This window comes from Brachyistius frenatus, unplaced genomic scaffold (genome assembly GCF_029030835.1).
Source record: "Brachyistius frenatus isolate BFR_SWC_R1_liver_20210118 unplaced genomic scaffold, ASM2903083v1 Contig_343, whole genome shotgun sequence".
NCBI classification, from domain to species: domain Eukaryota; kingdom Metazoa; phylum Chordata; class Actinopteri; family Embiotocidae; genus Brachyistius; species Brachyistius frenatus.
The window spans coordinates 155250-181495 of record NW_027210942.1 but is presented as its reverse complement, the minus strand read 5'-3'; the positions used below and the strand labels follow the sequence as shown (position 1 = coordinate 181495).

The following is a 26246-nucleotide window of genomic DNA, read 5'->3' as shown; positions in this document are numbered from 1 at the left end:
AAGGTGTTTTTGTCCATCAAGTTGATATAATATCGTCTTCTGCAGCTTGTGTAAAAGACAACATGAGGAAAAATATTTAAAAATACAGGACCGGGTCATTTTGACACGATGACGGTGAGCACATCGATGTACGGACGCCAACGATCAGCGTGGGTTCAGTCCTCAGGTCTGGAGGCTGAATGTCCGCCCTGCGGTCCAGGATCCAGACTACATGATTTAGTATGTCCCAAAACTTTGTATGTTAAATGCAGTATGCCAAAAGTACCAGCATGTACCTTCTTTGCAGTCTGCAGGTCAGCATGAAACTCTGGATGTTCTGACCCACAATCCACACAACCCCCCAAAAAAGGAGGACTATAAAGAACTATGTCCTAATTGTACACATACTACATGTAACAGCAGATACTTTGTGAGGGGAGCTGCAATACGTCCTAAAAGTAAAATAAATATGATGCTGTTGGATTTGCAGACAGAGAGGTCAGCCTTCCTGGAGGTCAGACTTGAACTGTGGGTGTTTACCTGGCAGGTAGAGCGAGTTGCTTTCAGTCTCACAGCTGTTCAGGAGTGAAAACAAAGTCCTGCTAATACTGCAGCCCAGTTAAACAGGATGTAGAAACTGTTCACGTTCAACCTCAACATCTCCTCATTTCTCCAACACACCTGTTTACTCATTCATTCCCTTTGAAATCCTCTTCTTCACAACAGCTCAGCAGGTTCTGCCTCCATCGCTGGATGTGGGACAGATGTGAGATATTGAAAAGCTGTTGTGTGAGACAGACATGAGATGTTCTTAGATTCAGGGCTTTTTTCAGCAAAGCATACTCATCATTTAGGCAAAATTCACATGTTTGTCACCGAGTAAGAAAAAGCTTACGTTCAAATGATCAGTTAAAAGCTTCTGTTCCTAACTGATAAATAAAAGAATAATGAAAACCAAACAGCTCCGAGGTAATCAGACAAGGAGCTTAACAAACGGGTTTTCAATCAACAACAACAGGTCAGTTTTTAATCCAATTTGTAAATCCTGATAAATGCAGTGCATTTTTGGGTTTAATTGGGATAAATGAGGATATAAGCAGCTGTTCTTATTTTCTATTTGAAAAAATAAAAAGTTACAAACGGGAACCTTTTGACTGCAGGTCATTTTAGCGTTTTCTAAACCATCAACCTTTGAAATATTAGTTTTTCAGATGGTCGGATTATAACCTGATAAACTCAATGACCTCCTAATAACAAATATGATTTGGGGCTGTAATTACAGCTTTATGCATCTATGCATCAGTAAAACCATTTTTTTAGTTTTTAGTTTTTTATGTCCTGTTTCGTAAACTTGAACAACAAGCTCCATTAACAGTTCCTCCAACATTTCTTCTGAATAATGTATTCAAGCGATAACTGGCCACCTACAGCTCACACTTTTTTGAGAAAGAAAAAAGGCTTCTTATAAATAGCTCTTCCTTCACAAATAAATGAATGTGGAAAGCAAAGCGGAAGCTTAAAAAGCAGAAACAACACTTTCCCTACAGACCTCCTTCAATCAGTAGAGCATCCAACTACAGCTGAGACTGCAGGAGCTCGGACTTTCCTTTAAGGACAAGAAGCATTCAAATTACAGACCAGTGTGAGAAATCACCGGCAGGAAGACAGGAGGGATTTAATGTTTGTGTAGAAACAGGTTGGAGCGTCCCGACGTCGCTCCGTCTGTCTGTGATGTCTTGTTGCCTCTGGCGGTCAAAACCAAAACAATCAACTGAAAGACGCCTCAACACACCGTCTAACTGTGCATTCATTGCAAGAGGAAGCTGTAACTTTTGTGAGAAAGTATTCCAAGTCCACAAGATCAACGTCAGCACTGAATTGCACGTGTTCACGTTGTGATGTCATCATGGAGCTGAAACTTGATTCGGGAAATCTTTAACAGAGGCTATTGAAATGCTTCGGAAACTCTACGAGGCGGGCGAGGTGTTTCTGGGTGACTTTCACGTTTCAGGAGGAGCGGAGCTTCACTGTCCGAGACCGAAGAAGAAAGTGCGTCGGGTCAGGAGACACCAGCCGACTCACCACATTTGGCTCACTGCTTCTTCCTGTTGCTCAAAAATCTCCCAACAGAGATTTGATGTGTGCTCTCTGCTCAAGTTTCCGTTCAATGTTCAAATTCCAAATACACATGGAAATGATCCATTTTTTATATAAAAACATTGATTTTAATTGCTTGATTGTTTAGCCTCTACTTCATTTAAAGGGTTCTTCCGCAGTTTAGTATGTCACTTCCTTTAAGTTGAGGGATTCACAGTAGGAAACCTACGTTTCCCATAATGCAACTGAATCATGTCTTTAATTAGAGTCTCCTTGCCTCCTTAGTTTACTTCAAACTTCACACTGCCAGTTCATAGTGCAGTTTTTTTTTTGTTTTTTTTTTTAAAGAGAAGTATGTTTCAAGATGATTATTTGTTGATTTGATGACTGGAGCACCGAATACTTTTACTGAAGAAGAATTGGTGAGAAACGCTGCAGCTCTCTTCTGAAGGTTGGTTGTTTTGCTCGTACACCGACCAGCCCAGTATGATATTGACCGTACTGACAGGCGCTGACCCTAATTCCTTCACTGGTGCATATTCATGAGGTAATTTGGAGCTTTGCAGGAATTAGGCCATGACAAGGCAGTCTGCTCAGCATCCCGGAGTGATGTTATCCCTGTGTAGGTTTAGGCAGCCAAACACAGAGAAAACATCACTGTAGCTTTAGATATGAACTGAAATGACCGCATGTAGTCTTCTGTTTACTCTCAGATGGTTTCTCAACTATTAACTCAGCCAGGAAGTGAACCACAGGTTGTAAAAAGTCAATTGAAATCTGGACTTCCCAGTCCTGTGTTGAAGTGCAGCGCTGCCCACTGGAGTCAGCCTGTCGGCAGTCAGCTGTCCCACGACAAACTGGAGACGGACATCCATGTGGGACACAGCTTTTACTATTCTTTAACAATACTGCGTTCTTATCTACCTGCTTGCACTTGTCATCTGACGCCTCCTTCACGTCTAGTGTCTTCAGCCTCCGGAGGCTGGATGGAAGGAAACTGACCTTGTTAATTCAATTCACCTTCGTAGGATGAATACAGAGTCTGTCTGCCAGGAGACGGTGTTCGGTATCAGAAGCAAGCACTTTACAGACAACACAACAGCTCTACACATCGGGGTTGGGAGTGTGAAACACGAGCAGGGCTTCTTCGGCGCGTTATTCAGTAACTGAAGGTCCCTACAGCATTTTTTAAAACACTGCAACATTGATTTAACTTTGAAATGACTCCCTGAAATCTGAAAGCGCCGGTAGAACGGCCGATCCCACCGAGAAGCGAAACCTCGGCCTGCGAGTTCAAGCAGCTCTCAGTCAATTTCAGGCCACTCGCTCTCACTGGATACGTACCAGTATGCAGATTGTTTGCTCTCTGACACAAAACGGCACAAAAGAACCTCTAGAACAACCAAACAGGCTCAAATGTTTCCCGAGGTGTTGGTGTAGCCTCATAATGAGACTGAATCACCACTTCATCCAACCTGAGACTGTCCATCTGACGAATCAGCAGCACAGGATGCATCCATCCTGCCAAGAGTGTTTTCACACGATACAGTGGCTGCTAGGAGCAGTTAAAGGTTTCCACCATTTAATAAATGTGCCAACATTTGCGTCCCAAGCGGCCAACACGCAAGAAGGCTGCCAGTGCCGATTTAAAGATCGGCAAACACAGACGTCATATAACACCTTAATAAGCCCGATGGCAGATAGTCGCTGCGTTTGTGGCCAAAAGCCCAAAGTGCAGCTTTAAGGCTTTTATCTACATCTATTTTATTCTTAGTGAAGCTGGTCATAAAGGTGAGTTAATCTACCAAAACAAGACTCCCATGTGACTGTCTTTATTAACTGGACTAACTATAATGCAGTACTTAAAATGGTGTCATGCTGAAACAGTGATTTCTGTCGTGCTTTGACAAACTGAGATTCAGAAGATGATCAACAACACAGTTCCTCAGCCATTCATTCCCACTGTCTCTATAACGCTGAATTAAATTACTCTCATTGTTCTGTTGTTCACTCCCAGATGTTGAATACCTACCGTATCTTTCTCAGCCTTTAGTGGTTAAACTGCACTGCTTCAGTCTCGGAGTGTTTTAGCAAATAAACAGGTTTTTATCTAGTCGTGCAGAGAAAATGCTTTTATTTGTAGCTCAGGACATAAAATATCAAGAAGAGGAATGGATCTAAAACGCTCTCTGTATCTGAATCTATGTTGACAAAACAAAAAGCTTATTTACAGCTGTGTTTCTTGGCAAAAGCTTTGAAATATATCTATAAGAACAGAACAGTTTATTTAGCGATTATGTGCAGGCCAATATCTCCAAACAACCTCCACTCGAAGCCGTTCAACTCCCATATAACACAGGCTTCACTTTTCTCTGAGAAATGTTTGGTAACACACACTATCAACTTCAGATGCACGCTATCAAATAAGTCTCAGCATGCAAAGAAATGACGAGTCAGTCCAGGTTATTACTGAACACTGTCTTGAAAAGACGTCATAAAAACAGTCCAAGGTCTGTAAGACAAACGGAGACTTCTGGTTCTTTCAATAGAACAGACAGAGAACAAAAAGAAAGGGAGGGAGGCACAATGTGCTCCGCTGACCAGACAGTCAGTGCCGTCGGCCTCCAGATAAATACACAAATACCTCCGACGACTGCCAACGACCGCCGTTACCATGAAATAACTGCTGCTCAGCAACCACTGCACAGTCTATAAACACGACTTCATTTCATCCGAGAGAACGACACTATCGACCAACGAGTGAAAAGTTTCCCCTCGCTCTCCTTCACTTGTCAGTGTAACGGAGGGCGGGACAAGCAGGGTTAAGCTCCGCCCCTTGCCAAACACAGAGATCAGAGGACAGAAACTAGGGCGACAATCAATGCCTGCAAAGCGCTGCAGAGACTCTCGCACTGAGCTGAAAGAAATAACATCAAGCCAGCAGTTTTGGATGCACCAGCTGAGGAAGAGCTGTGAAGCGGGTGTGTGACGCCTCAGTCACTCAGTAACAGAGTTACACCGCCCGTCGGGGGAATGACACAACTTCCCTTTCAAATTAAAAGTCCTCCAGTTTTACACAGGGTCCAGCCATGCACTAAGTTTGGCCTTGGACACGTGTTTCTTCCAGGAGAGTCAGAGGGTCCCAATCAAAGGGGAAACAATGGATCTTCCCGTTACATCTTATATTAAAATACTTTATTTTGACACTTTTCCAATTATTTCAGCAACACACGAGTTGCGTGCATTCTTAAATCTCCTTCTGTGGAAATATCTGAACACTGGAATTTGTAATTTTCTACTTGAACCCGGTCAGACCCGACCCGATCACATCGGTACCGACTCGGGGTTGAGCTCAGCAAAAGCTCCAGAAAATAATGTTTTACACTTGCAGAGCTCTTTTTGGTGAAATCGGCAGCGTAGTGCATTTCAGCCAATCATGTGGTGAAAATGTGAAAAATGGCGGCGACACCGAGTTCACCATGTAGATAAAAACTAAATGACATCAAAACCCAGTGGCAGCTGGATTCTGAGGGGAACATTTTCATAGGAAACACATCGGACTTATGAATGAAATGAAAATCTCATCAAAACTGGCGCCATAAATAATGAATGAACTCTTCAGATTTCCCAGAATTCATCTCCAGCTCAAAAACTTAAAAAAAGATGAAAAACAGAGTTCCTGTTTCCTTCCAACCAATCAAACAACAATTTATTCAGTTGAAATCATTGCAGAAAGGATGAACACTCGTCTGACCGAGAACACGTGAAGATCCCTTGAAATAAACTATTGACAGGCGTCTTGTTACAACTGCGGAGGTGAATTTGACCTTAATGCACTCAGACAACATGACACCCATCAACCTAATTAGTGGAGTGGGGAAGGGGAAGAGGGTGGGGGTTGGAAAGTGAACACACAAGTGTGACCCACCAGACAACTGGGCTGTAGGGGTTGGTTTAACCCCACTGAGCCTGTGGTGTCTGGAGCCTCTGGGCTTTAGAGCGTCCTGGAGCTCTGCAGCAGGCCAATAACCGGGCTACAGTGGGGACCAAACTAAACGGGCTAAACACTGACACACATAGATACGAGTCTGATCTGGGTTTAAAACTCATTCTTCTAAAATACCACTTAAACCTTGGATTTGATGGCAAAAGCCTCAAAAGATTAAAACAAGGAAGAGGAAGATTCTGTCACTGCTAACATGCCCAACACAACCTGTCGGAGCTTTCACCAAACACGAGGGGTTTAAAGTTTAACCCAGGAGCCCACCTTTATCTTGGACCCTTCACACATCCAGAATAGCTGCACTCCCTCATGTATGAACATAACCCAGATCAATGAAAAAGGATAGCTTCTAGCAGCTGGGGACAGATTTCTGGATAGAGATCCTTTATTAGTAAAGATTATGCATCTGTAGCAGTCGGTGGCTCATAGATATGGGAAACATGTCATGTTTCAAATCTAGAAATGCCCCCCCCCCCCCCCAAAAAAAAAAAAAAGCATTTCCAACCACACCTTCGCTCTGTTTTCAACATTTCTGCCTTCCTGTGACAGATCAGTGGCTGAATCTGAACCCGAGACATCACTAGTACTCACATGCTCATTTTAACCAGAGCATTAATTATTGACAGCAGTGATGTCATCACCACCTGACCTCTGAAGCTGGAGCTCTACTTAATGACATGAACACTTGACCAAATGCCACATAGAGATAATGGCCTGTTTACCATCATTTTTTTTTATTTTTTACCTTATATTTAATTGAGGCTATATGTCTGAGGGCAAAACGTTCCCTCCCAGATGAAAGCACCTGTCTCTGTTCATGAGTTTGGGTCTGGTGGCCTGTGAACTCCTCCCGGTCCGACACAGAACAGGTTAGAGTCGTTACCTTTACCTGAACCTCTCATATGGTATCATGCAGGACCGACTCCGTGGCTGAAGATATGCTCCATGGCCTCAGCAGTATGTTGGTTCAGGTTGTGAACCAATGTCACTGCAGGTAGCATGCTAGTTAGCTGCATAATGCTAATGTTTGCAGAGGTTAATCTTTTCCTTCTGTTTTGCCTTTTTTAATTTTTGTGGTTTGGTAAAAGAAATCATGGTGTACTTTAAGATAAGAGTGTAATTCTTATTACTACATTTAACCACAAAAGAACAGCGTTATCTTGTTAGCTCAGAGTGTGAAATAAGGGGCCATGACATGTTATGTTGATTAAAATTATCTCAAATTAATGTTCAGACTCAGTGTGTTTTGTTTTTCTTTAGTATGGTGGGCACTCCAGTGTGTCTGAATGAGCTTCCCTTTAACACTTCCTCTTCTGAGGAATCATTGCCAAATGCATTTTTCTTTTAACTCAGTAAAACACTTAATATAATGACGGTGCAACATCTTAAATATTTCACTTCATTATATTGTATTATGTACTTTACTGCTTTTTATTTCTATATTTTATCACTTTTTTCCTCTTGGCTCTGTTTTTTTGGTGCAACGATCCAACTTCCCCTTAAAGATCAATCAAATAAATGAGTTTTACCCTGTTCACCAAAAAGTGAGGGCAAGCGTAAACTGAGGTAAAACATATCTCTTGAGCACGTCTAGTCCAACACCTCCAGGAACAAGGCTTCATGACTGCTGACAGAGGAACCGCGGAGCACACGGCTCTGACATCACCAAGTCTTACTGGATGCTTTCGTTGCCTCGTCACAAAAACCTGTTGAATTTCTCCACTTTCAGCTCGCTGGAAGCCTTATGAGTTGTTTCACACAACATGTTGCCCACAGAGTCCTGAATGAGAACTCCAGTTTGCCGGTCTCATCTCATCCGCTGTCGGTCCATTGTGGCAAGATCCTGAAAAAACTCACTAATCAGCAGCCGCCTCAATGCCGGGATTGTTTACGGGGGAATGGAATCTCCTTTGGGAATGTCACGGCATCCTCACAGGCCGAACTGGGAACCGAGCTGAGAGCGAGATGCCTTTTCACACCAAGAATGAGGGAGTGTGTGTGTGTGTGTGTGTGTGTGTGTGTGTGTGTGTGTGTGTGTGTGTGTGTGTGTGTGTGTGTGTGTGTGTGTGTGTGTGTGTGTGTGTGTGTGTGTGTGTGTGTGTGTGTGTGTGTGTGTGTGGGGGGGGGGGCTGAGGACAGCAATGTATGCTTTATGCATAATTAATGAACATCAGGAAAGGAATAACAATGAATGCACAGCACCTCACAATGAGTCAGTATCTACGGCCGGGGTCGGAGGTCATGTCTGGCTTTGTGCGTGGCTGTCGGGGACGGAGACAAACAAGGAGACCTTTGAGAGTGCAGGAGGTTTCATGTACACAACAACACAACAAAAGAAAGCGGTTGGTTGTGTAACAGGAGAACGAGGACAGTCGGTCGGCGCACCGCTTTCAATTTTGTTTGATCCGAACGCAGAGTGAATCATTGTGGCTCCAACCAGATCGTCCTGTCAACACAAAGGCTTCTCATGCACTTCATTCACTTGTTATTTGGATAAGCTTGACCTTCCTCAGCATCGACTTTCTGCATATAACACATAACAAGGTCTGACAGTCATTAGCTGTATTTAAAGGAGGCTACCAAGGCCATTCAGAAGTTATGTGACCGATAGGAAATGTATTATGTCATCTGCAACACAACTAACTGAAACCTGAACACTGACTCGTCAGCGACAGACAGGATCTATTCTGCAAAAGAAAGATGACGACAGGAACATCATCACACATCAGCTGACGAACAGCAGGTCAACACCAGAGTCACCAGAAAGACATCTGCCACATGCAAAGTCACTGCTTCTCATTACACTTTGAACAAAAGCCTAAATCCATAGTAACAAAAACACAATCTAAATGGGAAATAATCTTCAGTGAGTTCAAAACATCTGCATACGTGTGCTTTTCTGAACGGTGGCAGGTTCTCTGAGATCTGAGTCTTTCCTGAAGCAGCTCCAACTTGTGTCTGGTGAGATGTGTTCAATCCTGCAGGTGCCCAGACAACCTGATTTCTATCTGTGTTGTTGGTTCAGCTGCAGCTGGATGGACCTCCAAACTTCTGACAGCAGCATTCATTTTGCTCACTTGCTTCATTTGACACTTTATCTCAGTTTAACCTGACAGATTTACAAAGCAGACAAAGTCTAAACAGTCCAACAGTCTGGCATTTCATCATTTTATAGAGGACTAATCCGTCCTCCTCATCCTATACAGGCCTGAGTCACAGCAAAGTAACTGAACGACAATCGGAGTTTGCAGTAAGAGATCACGGGACCCAACGGCCTGGAGGACTTGGAGAACCGGTCTGCTCTAACGTACCACTTCTTGAAGTGGTTGAATATAAATGTTACTGCTGCACGTCAGAGGGGAGAAGACAGACTGTGTTTTGGCAGAGAAAATAAACGGTTTCTATCTTCTAAATCTTTTTATTTTAACATCAAAATATTTCCTTAGCTTGAAAAAAAAACAAACATATACCAATGAAAATGAGTCAGTAGGTGAGTCCTGGTCCAAATCTGCTAAATAAAAGCCTTTCTTCTGAAACTGAACGAACGGATCAGATGCTCGTCTCAGACTGAAACTGACCTCCATTTTTGCCGTGTAGATCTACATTATGACTGACAAGAAAACTGATCGGTATGAAGAGTGTGTAGCTGTGGGCACAACCCACTAACACATGGCCTGAACTTTATAAGGTCGACACGGTCCACTGGAATATTCATGCTGATCAATATCTGAAATATCAGATTTCACTGGTGACACACCAGAGAATCAAGTTTCTCCCTGATGTTTCCCAGACTAAAGAACAGGTTAGTCCATTACTCATTTGTTATTAATCCTGCAGGGGAAAAAAAGAAAAGGAAATTCAATGCAGCAGATCTTTTAAGGGAAGCAGTTGGCAAATTGAAAGCAGAAATCTGTAGGTGAGCAGCATTATTTCTTCATATTAGAAATGATGGTGACCTCCAGCAGAGGGCGGGATCAGAAAACTCATCAAGCACCAACATGCTTGGAATGCCGGTACAGTGGGACACATGCAGATAAGAAGTTAGTTCACACACACACACACACACACACACAACATGCACAGTTGTGTTTTCTCCCACTGCACTGAACCGTGACTCTGACAGCGAAGTACTAACGAACCGTGGCTTGTAAACTGTTCACGGTGGAGGCAGAAACGTGATCGGTTTCAGAGGCGTGTTGCTGCAACTAATTATTAATTCTGATCGGGAAATGTTGCACAAGGGAGATGATTGAAAAACACGCGTCCTCCTGAGAATACGGTGCTCGAAGTGCCTTCATCGAAGTGCAAGGCATCGTACCGCTGTACTGAGCAGCTTAGACAGGAATGATGTGCCTGCATGTATCCTCTCCCTGTTTGGAGCTGGTTTGCCAAGTTAAATACGGATTAAAGGCCTCCAATGCACGTCTGATTAGATCGAAATCTGATACAGGGAGTGAAGCATCAGAAGACCAGAGGATCGGTGGATCAAATAACATGCGAGGGAGAGCGGGGATCTCTCCGACACTCCTCTGTGGTGTGGATGGCACCTAATTTAGCATTCAACATTTCCAATGAATCATTTTAAAAGAGAAAAAGTAGAGCAGCTCTGTTTTTTCCTGATTGAAACACCGGAGTCTTTTCACCGGATATCTAAAGGTAGAGCGACACTGAGCCAATGAACGCTGTGCACCCACACTTCAACACAGCGGCCGCTGCTTTTACGCTCGCACATGCGGTTCTTGTGTGGAGAACGCTGCAAGCCAGACTCCATTCAAATGTGAGCAATTTAATGCTGTCCTCGTCTGATGACGAGCATAAAAGGCTAAAAAGGAATAAATAACACTCATTACGAGTGGACATAGTCTCCGGGTGGATGTGGCATTACCCGAAACACCAAACAGCACATAACAAGAGTGTATTTTGATTAAATGTAAATGCTAGTTAAAATAATAATAAGGTTTCGGGTCGGTGGTACTTAATTGAAGGGCCGAACAAGAACAAAAGACATGAATGTTGCTGAAATACTATTTTAATTACTTATACTGGAACATGGGCGCGAGATTTGGGCAAAGCAGCGTTAAATCGCCGCTTTTTTGAATGGGGTTCGGTGTCTCTAACACCGGGGGAGCAGCCGACCAACGGGAGAGACGTTGGCTGGAAAACCCTCCACACTCACACAATCCACACTGTCTAACATCAGCGGGTTTCACTACGACTCGATATAAAACGTTACCCAGCAAATCATGAAGGTCAAACACACAGTGTGAGCGCGAGGCGTGAACGTGCTGAAGTACCTGGTTCTCGTGGTCGGTCGGTCGGTCGGTCGGTCGCTGACCACCGTTGGCTGCTGGGATGAAGCTTTTAGCTTTCGCTGTCTCCGCCTGGCGCTCCGCCGCCGTTAAAGTCCCTCCTCATCACAGCCCAGCCCGGCGCGCTCCAACACGTCGGACATGGAGTACGTTTGAGGATGTTTTTGCAGTTGGTCTCGGGGCAGAAGGAAAGCGCGCGCCACTTGGTCGTGTTCACCCCAAACAAAAAGGCTGCCCCGGGACAACAAGGCGCACGAGCAGCCTTTCACTCAGTCACCGTTGCTCTTCTGGGGGGTGAAATAAAGACTGCTCTCTTCCCCCGGAAACATCTCCTTCCCATTTGAAATAAAGTCGCCTCTTCCTGAAGTCACCGGACGTTATTTTTCCGGTAAAAACTTGTGAGGAGCCTCTGGTCGGTGTGTACCTCGGCGGAGAGGAAGAACCTCGGAGTGGACACCGACTGGAGCCGAGGAGCAGCGCTGTCTCTGCGCTGCCTTCACGTGCTGTCGGAAATGTGAGCTACAGGCAAACCAAAGCATCAAACTGTAGGACGAGTGGAAGTAGGACATGTATCATATTCCAGTAACACAGACTTGGTGGTATGGGGACCTGTATGGCAGTAAATTAGAATAATTGGAAATTGGATAGATTTAATATTACTTGGAAAATCCCCAAATGCTCAAGAGTAAAGTTTTCTCCAGTTACTAGAATCCAAATTCTGATGTAAACCAAGATCAGATCGGTTTGACAACTAAAACCAAGAAAACCTAATGTACTTCTTATATATTTATGCAACTTTGTAGAGTGCCACATTACCAGTGACCAATGTTGGGCTATTTATTTAGCTGTAGCAAATCAACTTATGAAAATGATCTTCAATGTAAATTAAATCAACCATTAGAAAACAGTTTCTGTGTTTAGCAGATTAAAAACATGGTAGTGAGAAGAAGTGGTGAGATGAGGACTAACGAGTCATAAGCATCACAGAGATAAACCCGTGTGCAGTCATAGTTCTGGCCATGCAAAGACCATGTCGCAAATGCATGACTGCTATTGTTCCCAGCATTAATGGCCGAGAGCTTCTGGCTTTCACTGCGGCTGCCAGAGAGCACATTACATCACCTAAAAGGCTTTGAACAAAAGGCATGCGCGTTAATTCTGAAACTAGAATCCAGGAGATGCACTTGAAAGCAGCATAGAAGTAGCAAAGTGCACAGAAGAGTTCATTTTCTGTTGCAGGAGGCTGATGCACCACACAGCAAAGCTTCCATCAGTAAAGGGAGGGCAGGGTGTAACGGGCTTTCTAAAAACATAGCAAGTGGACCTCGAGGACTTTTTTCATATTCATAGTTCATAGGAACTGCATTAGACTGGTTCAAATCCTACTTATCAGATAGATTCTGATTTGTCCAGTTTGTCCATGTCAACAATGAGTCTTCCAGACAAACAAGAGTTAGTTATGGAGTTCCACAAGGCTCAGTGTTAGGCCCAATACTTTTTACTTTGTCCATGCTTCCATTAGGAGATGTCATCAGGAAGCACTGCATCAACTTCCATTGTTATGCAGATGACACTCAGCTATATCTTTCTATAAAACCAGATGAAACTAACCAGTTAGTAAAACTTGAAGCCTGTCTAAAAGACATAAAAGGCCTGGATGACCAAAAACGTCCTGCTTCTAAATTCAGACAAAACTGAAGTTATTGTACTTGGTCCTAAACACCTCAGAAACTCTTTCTGTAATCACTTAGTTACTCTAGATGACGTTGTCTTGGCCTCCAGCAAAACTGTGAGGAACCTTGGAGTCATCTTTGATGAGGATTTGTCCTTTAGACACCATATAAAGCAAATCTCCAGAACTGCCTTCTTTCATCTACGTAATATTAATAAAATCAGGAAAATCCTTCCTCAGCGTGACACAGAAAAACTCATTCATGCATTTGTTACTTCTAGACTAGATTATTGTAATTCCTTGTTGTTAGGATGTCCAAATTACTCATTAAAAACCTGCAGCTGATTCAAAATGCTGCAGCAAGAGGACTGATGGGATTTAACAAGAGAGATCATATTTCTCCAGTTTTATCTTCTCTTCACTGGCTTCCTGTTAAATCAGGACTAGAATTTAAAATTCTCTTGCTGACTTACAAAGCTCTTCATGACCAGGCTCCATCATATCTTAGAGATCTTATAGAACCATATAATCCTAGCAGAGCACTTCTCTCTCAGTATGCTGATCTACTTGTGGTTCCTAGAGTTTCCAGAAGTAGAATGGGAGGCGGAGCTTCAGTTTTCAGGCTCCTCCCCTGTGGAACCAGCTCCCAGTTTGTGTTGGAGGGGCAGAAACCCTCTCTAGCTTTAAGATTAGACTCAAAACGTTCCTTCTTGATAAAGCCTATAGTTAGGGCTGGCTCAGGTAGACCTGAACCAACCCTTAGTTATGCTGTTATAGGCCGAGGCTGCTGGAGGACCTCGTTACATGCTGAGCTTCTTTTCTTTCCTCCTACTCTTTAACTGACTCATACCTCACCATCTTTTTCTCTCCCCCATAGTTTCTTCTTATTATCTGTTGTCTCCATTCAGTTCCTTCGCTCGTATAGTTTCTGTTCTTTCTTTTCCAGATGTCCCGTCATGGAGCTGCATGTCTCTGCTCTGTGCTTGTTGTCTCCACCAAAGGTTCTTCTCTTGTATCTCTATGCTGTCCTTTTCTCTCTCTGCTCTCCTCTCACCCCAACCGGTCGAGGCAGATGCTCCACCCACCTCTGATCCTGGTTCTGTTAACAGATATAACAGATATTTGAAAGTGAAATGTGGTCCCATTGTAGCCTGATAGAGGATTTCAGCTGCTCAACAGTTCAGGGTCTCCTTTGTTGTATTGTTCATGTCCTGATGCTCCAGATGTTTTCAATGATTGACAGGTCTGGACTGCAGGAGGCCAGTTTATCAGCGGACTCTTCTACTAGAGAACCATGCTGTTGGAATACGTGCAGAATGTGGTTGGACGTTGTTCTGCTGAAATAAACAAGACCTTCCCTGAAAGAGACGTTGTCTGGATGGCAGTATATGTTGCTCCAAAACCTGAATATATCATTCAGCATTAATGCTTCCTTCCAGATGTTCAAGCTACCCATGCCATGTCCACTAATGCATCCCTGTACCATCACAGATGCTGGCTTTTTAACTGAGCGCTGATAACAAGCTGGCTGGTCCCTCTCCTCTTTAGCCTGAAGGACGAGGTGTCTATGATTCCCATAAAAAATACCTTAAAATTGTGATCCATCAGACCTCAGGACAGTTGTCCACTTCACCTCAGTCCATCTTCAATGATCTCGGTCCAGAGGTGTTTCTGGATCATGTTTCTATCAGGTTTCTTCTTTGGAGAGTTTTAACATCATTTGTGGACGCAGCGATGAACTGTGTTCACAGACGATGGTTTTCACAAGTGTTCCTGAGCCCATGCAGTGATTTCCACTCCAGAATAGTGTGTTTTTAATGCAGTGCTGCCTGAGGGCCCGAAGATCACCACCATCCAATATTGGTTTCCAGCCTTGTCCCTTGTGTTCAGAGATTTCTCCAGATTCTCTGAATCTTTTAATGATATTATGAACCGTAGACGATGAAATCCACTAATTCTTTGTAGTTTTACGTTGAGGAACATTATTCTTAGATTGTTGAACTATTTTCCAACAGTCTTTCAGAGTGGTGAACCTCTCCCCATCTTCACTGCTGAGAGACTCTGCCTCTCTGAAATCATCTTTTTATACCCAATTATGTTACTGATCTGTTGCCATGGTAACCTCATTAGTTGTCAGATATTCCACCAGGTGTTTTTTAAAAGTTTTTTTTGTTGTGTTACATAACTTTTCCAGTCTTTTGTTGACCCGTGTTGCTGCCATCGAATTAAAAATGAGCAAATATTTTTCAGAAAACAACATTTCTTTGGTCTATTTTTAATTATATATCGGTTTACATCATTTGCAAATCATTGCATTGTTTTTAATTTACATTGTACACAGCGTCCCAACTTTTTTGGAAACGGGTTTGTAATTAAATACGGTGAATTCATCCTTTCATGCGTATTCCTCCCCTGACGATTCAAAGGCATGTTGTCATTACATTTGTTCATTATCGCAGCAAAGCTCCCGGTTGAGAAGCAGCTGAAGATGCCACAGCGGCTGCCCTCAGGCTCCGGCAGCTAATCTGGACAGTCATAATAATGTGAGTCTTATGATTTATGCAAGCAAGAAAAGTGCCGAGCCAAGCAGATTCATTTTAGGAAGAGCTTTCTTCAGCTTCCTTTCATGCTGCTAAACTGAATCTCTTCCTCTTTACATGCAGCATTAACGGCCGCCTGTCTCGTGAACATGGCTGAGAGTTTTGATAATGTTCGTCTTTTATAGCAGCACCATGCAATAATGGTGATCACCCTGCCTGTCCAACACGAGGACTTTCAGAAGAAGTCACCACATAACAGGACTCTGAATTCACTCAGGAAGACTGCTTCTCTCTGTCGTTTTCTTTTACTTAGCAGACATTCCTGCTGGATATCAAGAAGGCACATTCATCACATAATAACAAACCACACAACATTCATAACAATCCTGTGGACGACTTTCAGCTGCAAAAGTTTCACTGAACACGATGAGGCCGTCGGAGACCGTTTCAACTCTGCACGCTGCAGCGACAAGTTTCTGCTTCATGTTTGAAAATATATTTACTTGTAATCTGAACACTGTACATCACTTTTTAAATTAATGCAGATTAGCGGTGGCTTTTACTAACAAACCATCAGCTCATGACTGGCTGCACCGTCTTTCAAATGAGGTCAAAAACAAAGTTGATGCAAACCTGCCCTCTAGTGACGACGTGGGCTTCGCAATAAAACATCTGGAGATGAACTGTGACCACCATTTAAACTACTGACTCCACCGGCAAAACACTTTCAACAAAATAAACTGGATTTAAGGTACCTTTCAGATTGACAGGATTTACACGAGGTCTAAACATGTAGTTGACAAATACATTTGAGTGTTTTCATGTACAAATAGTAAAAGAATGGCAGTTACCCCTTTATTGATCATTTTAGGACCTGTAGCAAACAAAACGTGCAAAAAAACCAACCAGAGAGCATCGCTGACACGGAGGTTAGAGAAGAGCTGTGAAACACCTGCACTTACTTACAAATCATTTCATGTCACTCACACAGAGGATGTGTTTTTCAGTTACTCCCTTTTATTTCAAAGAAAAACAGGAATATAAAATGATTAGAATCAACATTTATAGACATGAAGATAAAATGTCACATGAATATAAACAAAAGAGGAGCAGGGTTGCATTTACATTGTTCATTTATACTGTACAATCCATTATTCTTTCTCTTTAAAATCTCTGTTTACTCTCTATTTGCAAACTGGGCTAGTTTAGTTCTTGTATGTCCGTACAAGAAAAATTAAAAACTTGTACGGTGTAAATACTCCAAAGCTGCTTTGGGTTTCTTAAATTGCTCTGAAATAGGCAGAGAAATAATGCAGGATACTTCAGGGACTGTATACAGATTATCAGGGTGGGAGGTGAGGTCAGAAAACTGATGCATTTTTTCATGTTGGGAGGATTTGTATTTTATTTGACCCTTTTCTTACAAGGACTGAACAATCACATACAAAATTTACATCCAATCATGTATTTTTAATTGAATCATGTTTGCCATCTGAGCCTCGTTCAGTCTGAACAAACAGTAACTTCATTAGCTGACATCACACCTCGCTGCGGGAGTCTTTAAATACGGTTTGTTTACTCGGTGACGGAGGTGTCTGTTTGTTTGGTGGCTCTTTGTCTGGCAAGTTTCACTGACTTCATTCCTAATGTGTGACTTGGGCTCTGCAAAATTATATATTCCATTATCATAGTCATAAGAGGCTCCAAAAAATATAAATTCTGTTGAAATGCCATGGAGTTTTTTTAAAATATCTTTTTAATGTCCATCCCTCCTCCCCATCCTAATAACTTTTGTACAGTCCCTTAGTGTAAGTAAAGTTCCAGTAGAGACTGAGGACCACCATCCTTAAAACAACCTGCTCAGTCAAACTACTGCACATGAATGTGAATGAATAAAAATGTCCCGCTGGCTCACATCAGCCCACCTCCGGCTGCTGGTCGCCACATTTCAGCAGAAATCTAAACAGCAGTGAGGTGACAGCAAAACAGCAGCACGCTAACAAAAATGGACCTCACTGCCAGGGAAAATATGAAATATAAACATGATGCACAGTGATCCATTTTGCAAAGCTGCACAGTGCAAGCTAGTAGAGCAGAAAGCTGCAGGTCAGGGAGGCTGAGTGGTGGGTTCAGGTTCAGTGCTTCACACTCTGTACTCACTGGTGTGCTCTTTTTAAGTACGGAAACATTATATTTCAGCAAAAGAAACCAAATAAAAAGAAGAGCTGGTGCAGGAACTCGATTATCTTTTATACCTGACCAGAAGCAACAAAAAAAAACAATTCTGCTTTAATAGAAATTCTTCTGTTTGTGAAGTTTAATTAAGTGCTCAATACAGTTTTGTCTTTCTTGTACATTCACCATAACATTATGTAAAACTGCCTTTTCACTAAACCTGTTTTTACTTCATGGAAAGACTATAGTGGACACATTAAATGAGGAGGAAGGTGGAGCAGGTTGTCTAGTATTGCACTCAATCATTTTGGCACTAAAACCTTTACAGGCACAAAGCTAAGTAACCAACCGGGGCGGTCGGTCCCGGCAGCCTACGGTCTCCGTTAGTGACTGAACACACACCGTCTGTCAGGTCGAAGTGACGTCTGCACGATGGAGCCTGACATTCGTTCTGCTGGTGAACCCCGCGAGCCTCCAGCGAGGCCACGAACAGCACTGAGAGCAGGAACAGAAGCAGAAGGAGATCATCGTGCAAATAACAAAGCAGGGCTTCAAATGATCAGCGACCGGCTCCGTAACCAGGATGGAAGAAAAAGCCCACAGCGCCCACTAGTGCCACATTTGTTCTTCGCAGCAGTGGCCACACCTGACACCGAGCCACAACCAGCTGATGCATCAAACAGGGAAAAATGTTGCTTAGAAAATGGATTGTTGTTCAAAAATAAATACTCTATAGTCATGCCTACTTCGGATGAGCGCCTTGGAATGTATGAAAATATTTTAAGCATCATCTTATACAAATATGCATTTTTCATTTAGAGAATTTTGAAAGTTCAAAGTTGTTTGTTAATGAAGAGTTTTGTAAAGTTAGGAGGATAAACTTGAATAAAAAAGCAGTTTTTTTTCCATAGACGGCGAGGCAGCAAAACCACAAGAAGGAGTTGGTGTCACGTTCCTGCCACGACACGGACACGTGTTGAACCTCTTTATGAAGCCGCCGCGGTTCAAAGGTAAGGTCACGTTTTACAGATGCACTCGATGTGGCTCCGTGCCTCATGCTACACACACACACACACACACACACACACACACACACACACACACACACACACACACACACACACACACACACACACACACACACACACCTGCAAATAATATTTAAGTGCATCTAATGGGTGAAGTTCGCTTCACAAAGCTGAAGGACAAAATGCCAGAAAATGAAGTTAAGCACTGAGTTGAGTGCCGGTTTCTGAGTCAGCTGACTGTCAGGTCAGTCCCAGTGTGGTAAACTCCACCCAGCTGGTACGTCAAGGTGATTCAAACTAACACACTGAGAATTACTTACTCCAGTCAGAGTCTGGTCTGACTGTTTGTTCCCTTCACACACACACACACACACACACACACACACACACACACACACACACACACACACACACACACACACACACACACACACACACACACACACACACACACACACACACACACACACACACACACTCTCTCTGACAAACACTGCAGCGCTCGATGCAAACATATGATTTTCACATTCAGAGCTGACAGACATGTCAGCGCCGTCCCTCAGAGGTTCTGCAGGAGGACGGGCTGCCTGCTGGGCTTTAGCTGTCGTCCTCGTCCTCTTCAGCGTTCTGGCTCCGGGACTTCTCCGGATTGGAGGAGCCTTCGAAGCGCTGGGAGGCGATGGCGGCTTGGTGAGACATACTCTTCCTCACGATGTCACCTTTCCTCCACAGAGTGATTTCCTGCAACGGTATCACACCAGAGTATCGGTGTACAAGCTGGGACGGGGTGATGTGCTGGTGGTGATCTCACACATCTCCCCCTGTCCAGGTACAAACACTCCTCCAAGACTAGGCTGTGGGTGGAGTTAGTAACAGATGTTTTTAAGTGTACGCTATATTTAGCATGTGTTGCTGTCAGCAGGGGAACCAAAGCTTTAGTATTGCTCTCTTCAAAACTACCAGACTCCAAACCTCTAACCCAAAAACAGTCATTTTACCTGGCAACAGGTAAACAGTTGTTTCCAACAGTTGCTGGTCGACCACAGCCGGTTTGTTTGAGTTAGTGTGAATCTGAACTATCAGCAAAGTCACACAACAACACAAACAAACCAGCAACTGTCAGGTTCTTCAATGTTAAACTACTGCTTTTGTGAGTGGAGCCCGTTGGCTTTGAAGAGAGCAGAGATGGATGTAACGGCTTCATCTCTCCACCAGAGGGCCGTTTGATGGCAACGTCAAACGTAGCACATGTCCCAAACTTTTAAGATGGCTAACATCCATTTTCTTATAGGAGACTACTTTCTGTGCTGTTACAGCTGGAGATGATCTGATCTCTGTCTACTGCAGGTCATGTAAATATTTCATAAAGTTCCTCTTCAAACAATCCAAACTAACCCTTTCCTGATGTATTTACTGCCACCACAAACTCTTAGGAGGAAACAAAACCAGCCAATCACTGCTTGTGGTGTTTTGTAGCCGCTGTGGCTCAGATGGTAGTTTGATTTTTGAGTGGCGGCACATCGGCTGTGGTGGAGCCTGATGACTCACTCTGGACACGCTGCCCTGGACACGCTGCCCTGGACACGCTGCTCTGGACACGCTGCTCTGGACACGCTGCCCTAGACACGCTGCCCTAGACACGCTGCTCTGGACACGCTGCCCTGGACACGCTGCCCTAGACACGCTGCTCTGGACACGCTGCTCTGGACACGCTGCCCTAGACACGCTGCCCTAGACACGCTGCCCTAGACACGCTGCTCTGGACACGCTGCCCTGGACACGCTGCTCTGGACACGCTGCCCTAGACACGCTGCTCTGGACACGCTGCCCTGGACACGCTGCTCTGGACACGCTGCTCTGGACACGCTGCCCTGGACACGCTGCCCTGGACACGCTGCTCTGGAGGTACGGCTCCCAAATCCTGCTCCCAAAACACGGGACCATACATTTCCCATAATACAATATTCCTGTCTCTGAAATACCTTCTGGCTTCAAACCACCTCCAACGCCCGTCCTCCTTTAACGTCTCTCTGTTAAAACGTCTCTCTGTTAAAACGTCCCTGTTAAAACGTCCCTGTTAAAACGTCTCGCTGTTAAAACGTCTCTGTTAAAACGTCTCTGTTAAAATGTCTTTGTTAAAACGTCCCTGTTAAAACGTCTCTCTGTTAAAACGTCTCTGTTAAAACGTCTCTCTGTTAAAACGTCTCTGTTAAAACGTCTCTGTTAAAACGTGTTAAAACGTCTCTGTTAAAACGTCTTTGTTAAAACGTCTCTGTTAAAACGTCTCTGTTAAAACGTCTTTGTTAAAACGTCTGTTAAAACGTCTCTGTTAAAACGTTTTTGTTAAAACGTTTTTGTTAAAACGTCTTTGTTAAAACGTCTCTGTTAAAACATCTCTGTTAAAACGTCTTTGTTAAAACGTCTCTGTTAAAACGTCTCTGTTAAAACGTCTTTGTTAAAACGTCTGTTAAAACGTCTCTGTTAAAACGTTTTTGTTAAAACGTTTTTGTTAAAACGTCTCTGTTAAAACGTCTCTGTTAAAACGTCTCTGTTAAAACATCTCTGTTAAAACGTCTCTGTTAAAACGTCTGTTAAAACGTCTTTGTTAAAACGTCTCTGTTAAAACGTCTGTTAAAACGTCTTTGTTAAAACGTCTCTGTTAAAACGTCTGTTAAAACGTCTCTGTTAAAACGTCTGTTAAAACGTCTTTGTTAAAACGTCTCTGTTAAAACGTCTCTGTTAAAACGTCTTTGTTAAAACGTCTTTGTTAAAACGTCTTTGTTAAAACGTCTCTGTTAAAACGTCTTTGTTAAAACGTCTTTGTTAAAACGTCTCTGTTAAAACGTCTTTGTTAAAACGTCTCTGTTAAAATGTCTTTGTTAAAACGTCTCTGTTAAAACGTCTTTGTTAAAACGTCTCTGTTAAAATGTCTTTGTTAAAACGTCTTTGTTAAAACGTCTCTGTTAAAACGTCTTTGTTAAAACGTCTCTGTTAAATCAACATCAACAGTGCCACAAAGTCACCACACAACTGATTTCTCCTGCTGCTCCTCTAATGAATAATAATAAAGTGAACTGAAGTTCAAAGAGTCAAATTTGTGTCCCTCCTCATTCAGCTGTGGATCCACCCTGAAGTTGTCAGTGACAGAGGAGCTGTAGTCACATGAAACTTCAGAAGACCAGCACTCAGAAAACTGCATGAACCACCAGGAGGAGGAGGAGGAGGAGGAGGAGGAGGAGGGGTCTGTGTGTGAGTAATCCTGCAGTCTGTGTACCTGCTGTTTGAAGTAGCGTCTCTCCTCCTCATCGATGAGGACCAGGTTGAGGTAGTACCGCACCGAGAACTTCTTGTTGATGTCCCTCATGGTGGGCGTCATCTCGTAGCCGGCCAGAAACAGCCTGATGGGGATGGACTCTCCTGCAGCACAGGAAGAAGAAGAAGAAGAAGAAGCACATTTAGTAGGAGACAGAAACACACAACAGAGCCAATGACGGTAAAAAAAAGCCTGGTCATCACCTCTGACCGGTGCACCGTCCATGATTTCATACTTCGCCACGGTGTCGTTCTCGTGGTACACGTTGGGTCCGGTGCCTGTGGTCTCCCGTTTGATGATGTCGATCTCCATATGTCGGATTTTAATCCTCACCAACAGGAAATAAATCTTCCCCACGATCACATCTTTCAGGTGATACCTGCAAGCAGACGGCCGACGGGTCACCACTGTCTTTGGTTTTAAGGAAGTGAAAAGAAAAAACTCACGAACTCAATTATGTTAGCGGATCGTACGAAGAAAGTCATACTTGGATTTATTGTACTCGAACTCTATGTGTAGACAGTCCTCGATGCCCACTTCCATCTTGATGGAGGAGTTGAGCTCCGGGTAGGTGCTGAGGGTGTGAACCACGATGTCCAGCTCTTTGCTGATGTCGTTCAGTCTGCGGCTGACGGTCGCCCTCAGAAAGTAGCTGGAAGGAAGAGAAGATCTTCAATCGTGGGGTCACATGGCTACAAACGAAGACTGAGTCCCCGACAGCTGGACATCATTGTGAAGGACTGACAGCTTACGGGGGAAGTCAACATGAGAATACGTTTTTGTGTCACTGAAGTAATACAGGCTGGAAGATCACTGGTTTGATGATCATATAAAAATCCTGCCTACACCTGCGTACATACAGCGAACTGTGCAGCACACACACTTCCCCATACAAACAGTACCACAGCATCAACCATAATAAGGCTTTAATGCATGTGAGCTTGCATTCAAATACAGAGGAAAGAATTCATGGTCATTGTAAATTAAAAATCTCCAAATATTCATAAAGTTACAGTCAAAAGCTGAGACACACCTGCTCGTTCAAGAGGGATCATTTTACGATTATCTGCACCGCAGACCAGACGTGAAAACATCGAAACCATGAAATCCAACTGAAGGGATCAAACAGTAAACAAGAGAAACTATGTTTGAGCATCACAGCTGCTTCTGCAGGCTTCACAGTAGGAAGCACACAAAGCGTTTGGTTTTCTCTGTGTTTTAGAGGAATGATGCACTGTTTCCCTGTTCTCCAAGAAGTAGGTGTCCAAACTTTTGAGCGGCACCATACCTGAGCAGCCGTCATCTGTGCAAGAGCACATATAGTGCGTCATAAAGGATATTGTCTTTGACCAGTATTAAACGTTTGTAGGCAACCGGCAAGAATTTGCAGTATTTGTCGTGTTAGTTAGCGAGAACCAACGCATGAGTATCAATGTCTACACATTCCTGATTGTTTTCAAACTCTGAAAGCTATGTGGACCTTTACAAAATGCCACGTGGCTCAGATTTCATCAGTGAGAGTTGTACTTCATCAGCCTTCATCTACAGTTAGTAAGTGTTACCTGCAGCCAGAAGTTAAGAAATATGCTTCTTCATCTTCTTGCTGAGAGTAAGATGAGACATTTAACATATAGGGATGTTAACATGCATATACATATGTGTATATATATATATATATACACACACACAATATGCTGACACATATCCAGTCATTTCTGTTTGATCTATACAGTCATGAGCTTCAGTGGTAGACAAACATAAAACAAAGTAATTACTAAGACATTCCTGAAGTCACACTAGTTTCATTTTATTGCTGAATCAAGCAACCAGTGTGCTGTTGTTCAACATACGGTACTGGCCCCGTGAACAGGACCGTCAGCTGACATCACTTACAGAGCACACAACGCAGCTCACCGTAGTTTGACGTTCTGGCCGGTGTACGACTCGTAGGGTTTCTCCACGTGCGTGAACTCAAAGTCAAACGTCTGGGACTGCGTGAGCTCCCCGGGCCGAGCCAAGTCCTTCACCAGGGACACGAACTCATGGTGGTTTCCTCTGTCGTAGTACAGCTCTGGGAAAACACACACAACGTGTCATCAGACACTTTTTAAAGTCAGATTAACCTGAAGCACTGCTGTGGTAATAATGCGGTGACCGGGCCATCTTCGTTCCTCCACTGCAGCTCTGGACAGCCTGCTATGAGGCAGCCACCATCAGGCTGTCACTCAGAGCTCCCTCCCCCTCCCTCCCCCCTCCATCCACAGCACCACTTCTTCTTTATTTGGTGGTGAAACAGGTAAAGAGGAATAGGGAGGGACGCAGCAGTTCAGGAAAATGACACATTCATGCTTTAAGAGTCTGTAAAGGACAACGTGAGAGACATCCACACTATGGCAGCAGATTAATCTTGAAGGAAACAGCATGGAGGAGAACAGAAGGTCTGAGTGAGAGCTGATGGTTCCTCAAGGCAGCTTCACATAAAGACACCTTTCAAAACGGTCCTGAGCTCAACACGTCATATTGACCTCATTCTTTAAGCAGACAGTGTGATTTAGTAAATCCTGACGTCGTGCTTGTATTATCAAATACGCTCCATCTGAATTGAAAGAGTAGTTGACTGATGTTACAAAGATAGCCACCATCTTTGTTTTGATTCGGAAACAAGTTCAAAATAATTTCTACAATCACTTAGCTGATAATATTTGACCTATTAGCTCATTAGACGAAGGGAAACAAACTAGGACTACTTCTTCTTGACTAGAAAGCCGCCGTTTCTAGTTTTAGACTGATATTTTGTTGTTGTTGTACATAAGGGTCAAAGGTCACAGAGACAGCTCACCAATGGCTGATGAGTCAGCTGATGTGAACGTGCGTCCACATCTGTCACGAGACCTGACAGTGAGAAGTGAGGCCTGTTACAAGTTAGACTACTGAAAAGGTCCGTTTATTAAAGTACAGGGGGGCGGCCGCCCGGAGCGAGCCCCCGACACCTCCTGTACTCGGTCCGCTCCTGGAGCAGGGCCTACCGGCCGCTCACCTATCTGGCCGATGAACTCGATCTTGATGCCGCTGTGCTCCAGCCTCTTCCCCGGGTACTTCAGCGTCACGGAGACCTTCCCGGACACCGTTTCTCCGTCGTAGAACAGGAAGTATTTGTCCTTCCTGCCGTCTTCGCTCTTGTGCTCCGCTTTCTTTCTGGTTTCGGCGTCGTTCAGAACTATGTCGATGTCCGCGCTTTGACCAAAACCAAAGAAGCTCATGGCTGCTCGGGGACCTGCTCGGGGACCGGGGACCTGCTCGGGGACCGGGGACCTGCTCGGGGACCTGCTCGGGGACCGGGGACCTCCTTCCGGAAGACGGAGACTGAGTTTGTTCTCGGTTCGTCGCGAGCTGCTTCCAGATTATTCAGTATTTCGAGTTACAACTGGCGGACTGCGCATGCGCCGATAGTCATGTGAAGGAAAGCCGTTTTCACCGAGCGGGTTGACGTGTTTCTCTTTTCTCGTTCACGTTAGATACCGTTTGATACCGTTTGATACCGTTTGATACCAGCTATAACTCACAGACAGACATTTTGAACGCGGGTCTCGCTCCTCTCCACTTCTCTGACGCAGTATCAACAGGCGGAAGGAGCGACAACCCACGCGCTGGGTCCTCCGTCTGACAGGTTCCCTCCTGCTCTTCTGCTCATGCGCACGTCACACCTGCGGCCTGGAGAGCTCGTGCTCTCAGGTTAGTTATAAAACAATTCAACCAAAGCGCGAGGAGGCATTTATTTCTCTCAGATTCTTGATTTGAAGGATTTCAGACCAGAGGAGTTGAGATGAGTAAAAACCAGACACAAGATTAAATAAATGTGAAGACATAATTATCTATTATAAAAACGTATTGTGTTTTAAGGATTTATTATATGTCATTAAATTACAATTATTCCAAATTTAAAAAAAAAAAACGTTTAAAAATGAATAAAAAAGCAGCGGATCAAATGCAACACGTTATATGAATTTAACGAAGTCAGAAGAGTTACATGACTTGCTCTATTTTGAACTGGGTATAAATATAATGTATAGTTTGTAATCTGTAACCAATTACGTTTCGTCTTTATACCGCCGACCAGCAGCAGGTAAAGT

At 43.7% G+C, this 26246-nt stretch overlaps 2 protein-coding genes across 5 annotated transcripts in view; both read right to left on the bottom strand.

Moving 5' to 3' along the window:
* arhgap32b (Rho GTPase activating protein 32b) overlaps positions 1-11402 on the bottom strand; it is a 100076-nt gene extending 88674 nt beyond the window's left edge. Inside the window, exon 1 of the mRNA XM_069723737.1 lies at positions 11374-11402. The gene's annotated coding sequence lies outside the window, so the exon portion shown is untranslated. The remainder of the gene's footprint in view (positions 1-11373) is intronic.
* Positions 11403-16646: 5244 nt separating this feature from the next.
* Positions 16647-25775, bottom strand: LOC138635978 (vacuolar protein sorting-associated protein 26B-like). 4 transcript variants are annotated; one of them, XM_069723732.1, is made up of 6 exons: positions 25154-25774; positions 24031-24187; positions 22604-22768; positions 22320-22495; positions 22078-22220; positions 16647-19544 (listed from the first exon to the last, which is right to left on the bottom strand). In XM_069723732.1, the coding sequence occupies exons 1-6, from the start codon at positions 25374-25376 to the stop codon at positions 19401-19403; spliced, it is 1008 nt and encodes a 335-aa protein (XP_069579833.1). In that variant the 5' UTR covers positions 25377-25774; the 3' UTR covers positions 16647-19400. The 4 variants fall into 4 exon arrangements, with proteins under 4 accessions (XP_069579833.1, XP_069579832.1, XP_069579829.1 ...); XM_069723731.1 differs by lacking the exon at positions 16647-19544 and adding an exon at positions 20982-20991 and having other exon boundaries at positions 21788-22220; positions 25154-25775; XM_069723728.1 differs by lacking the exon at positions 16647-19544 and having other exon boundaries at positions 21788-22220; positions 25154-25428; positions 25460-25775.
* Between the last annotated feature and the right edge of the window lie 471 nt (positions 25776-26246).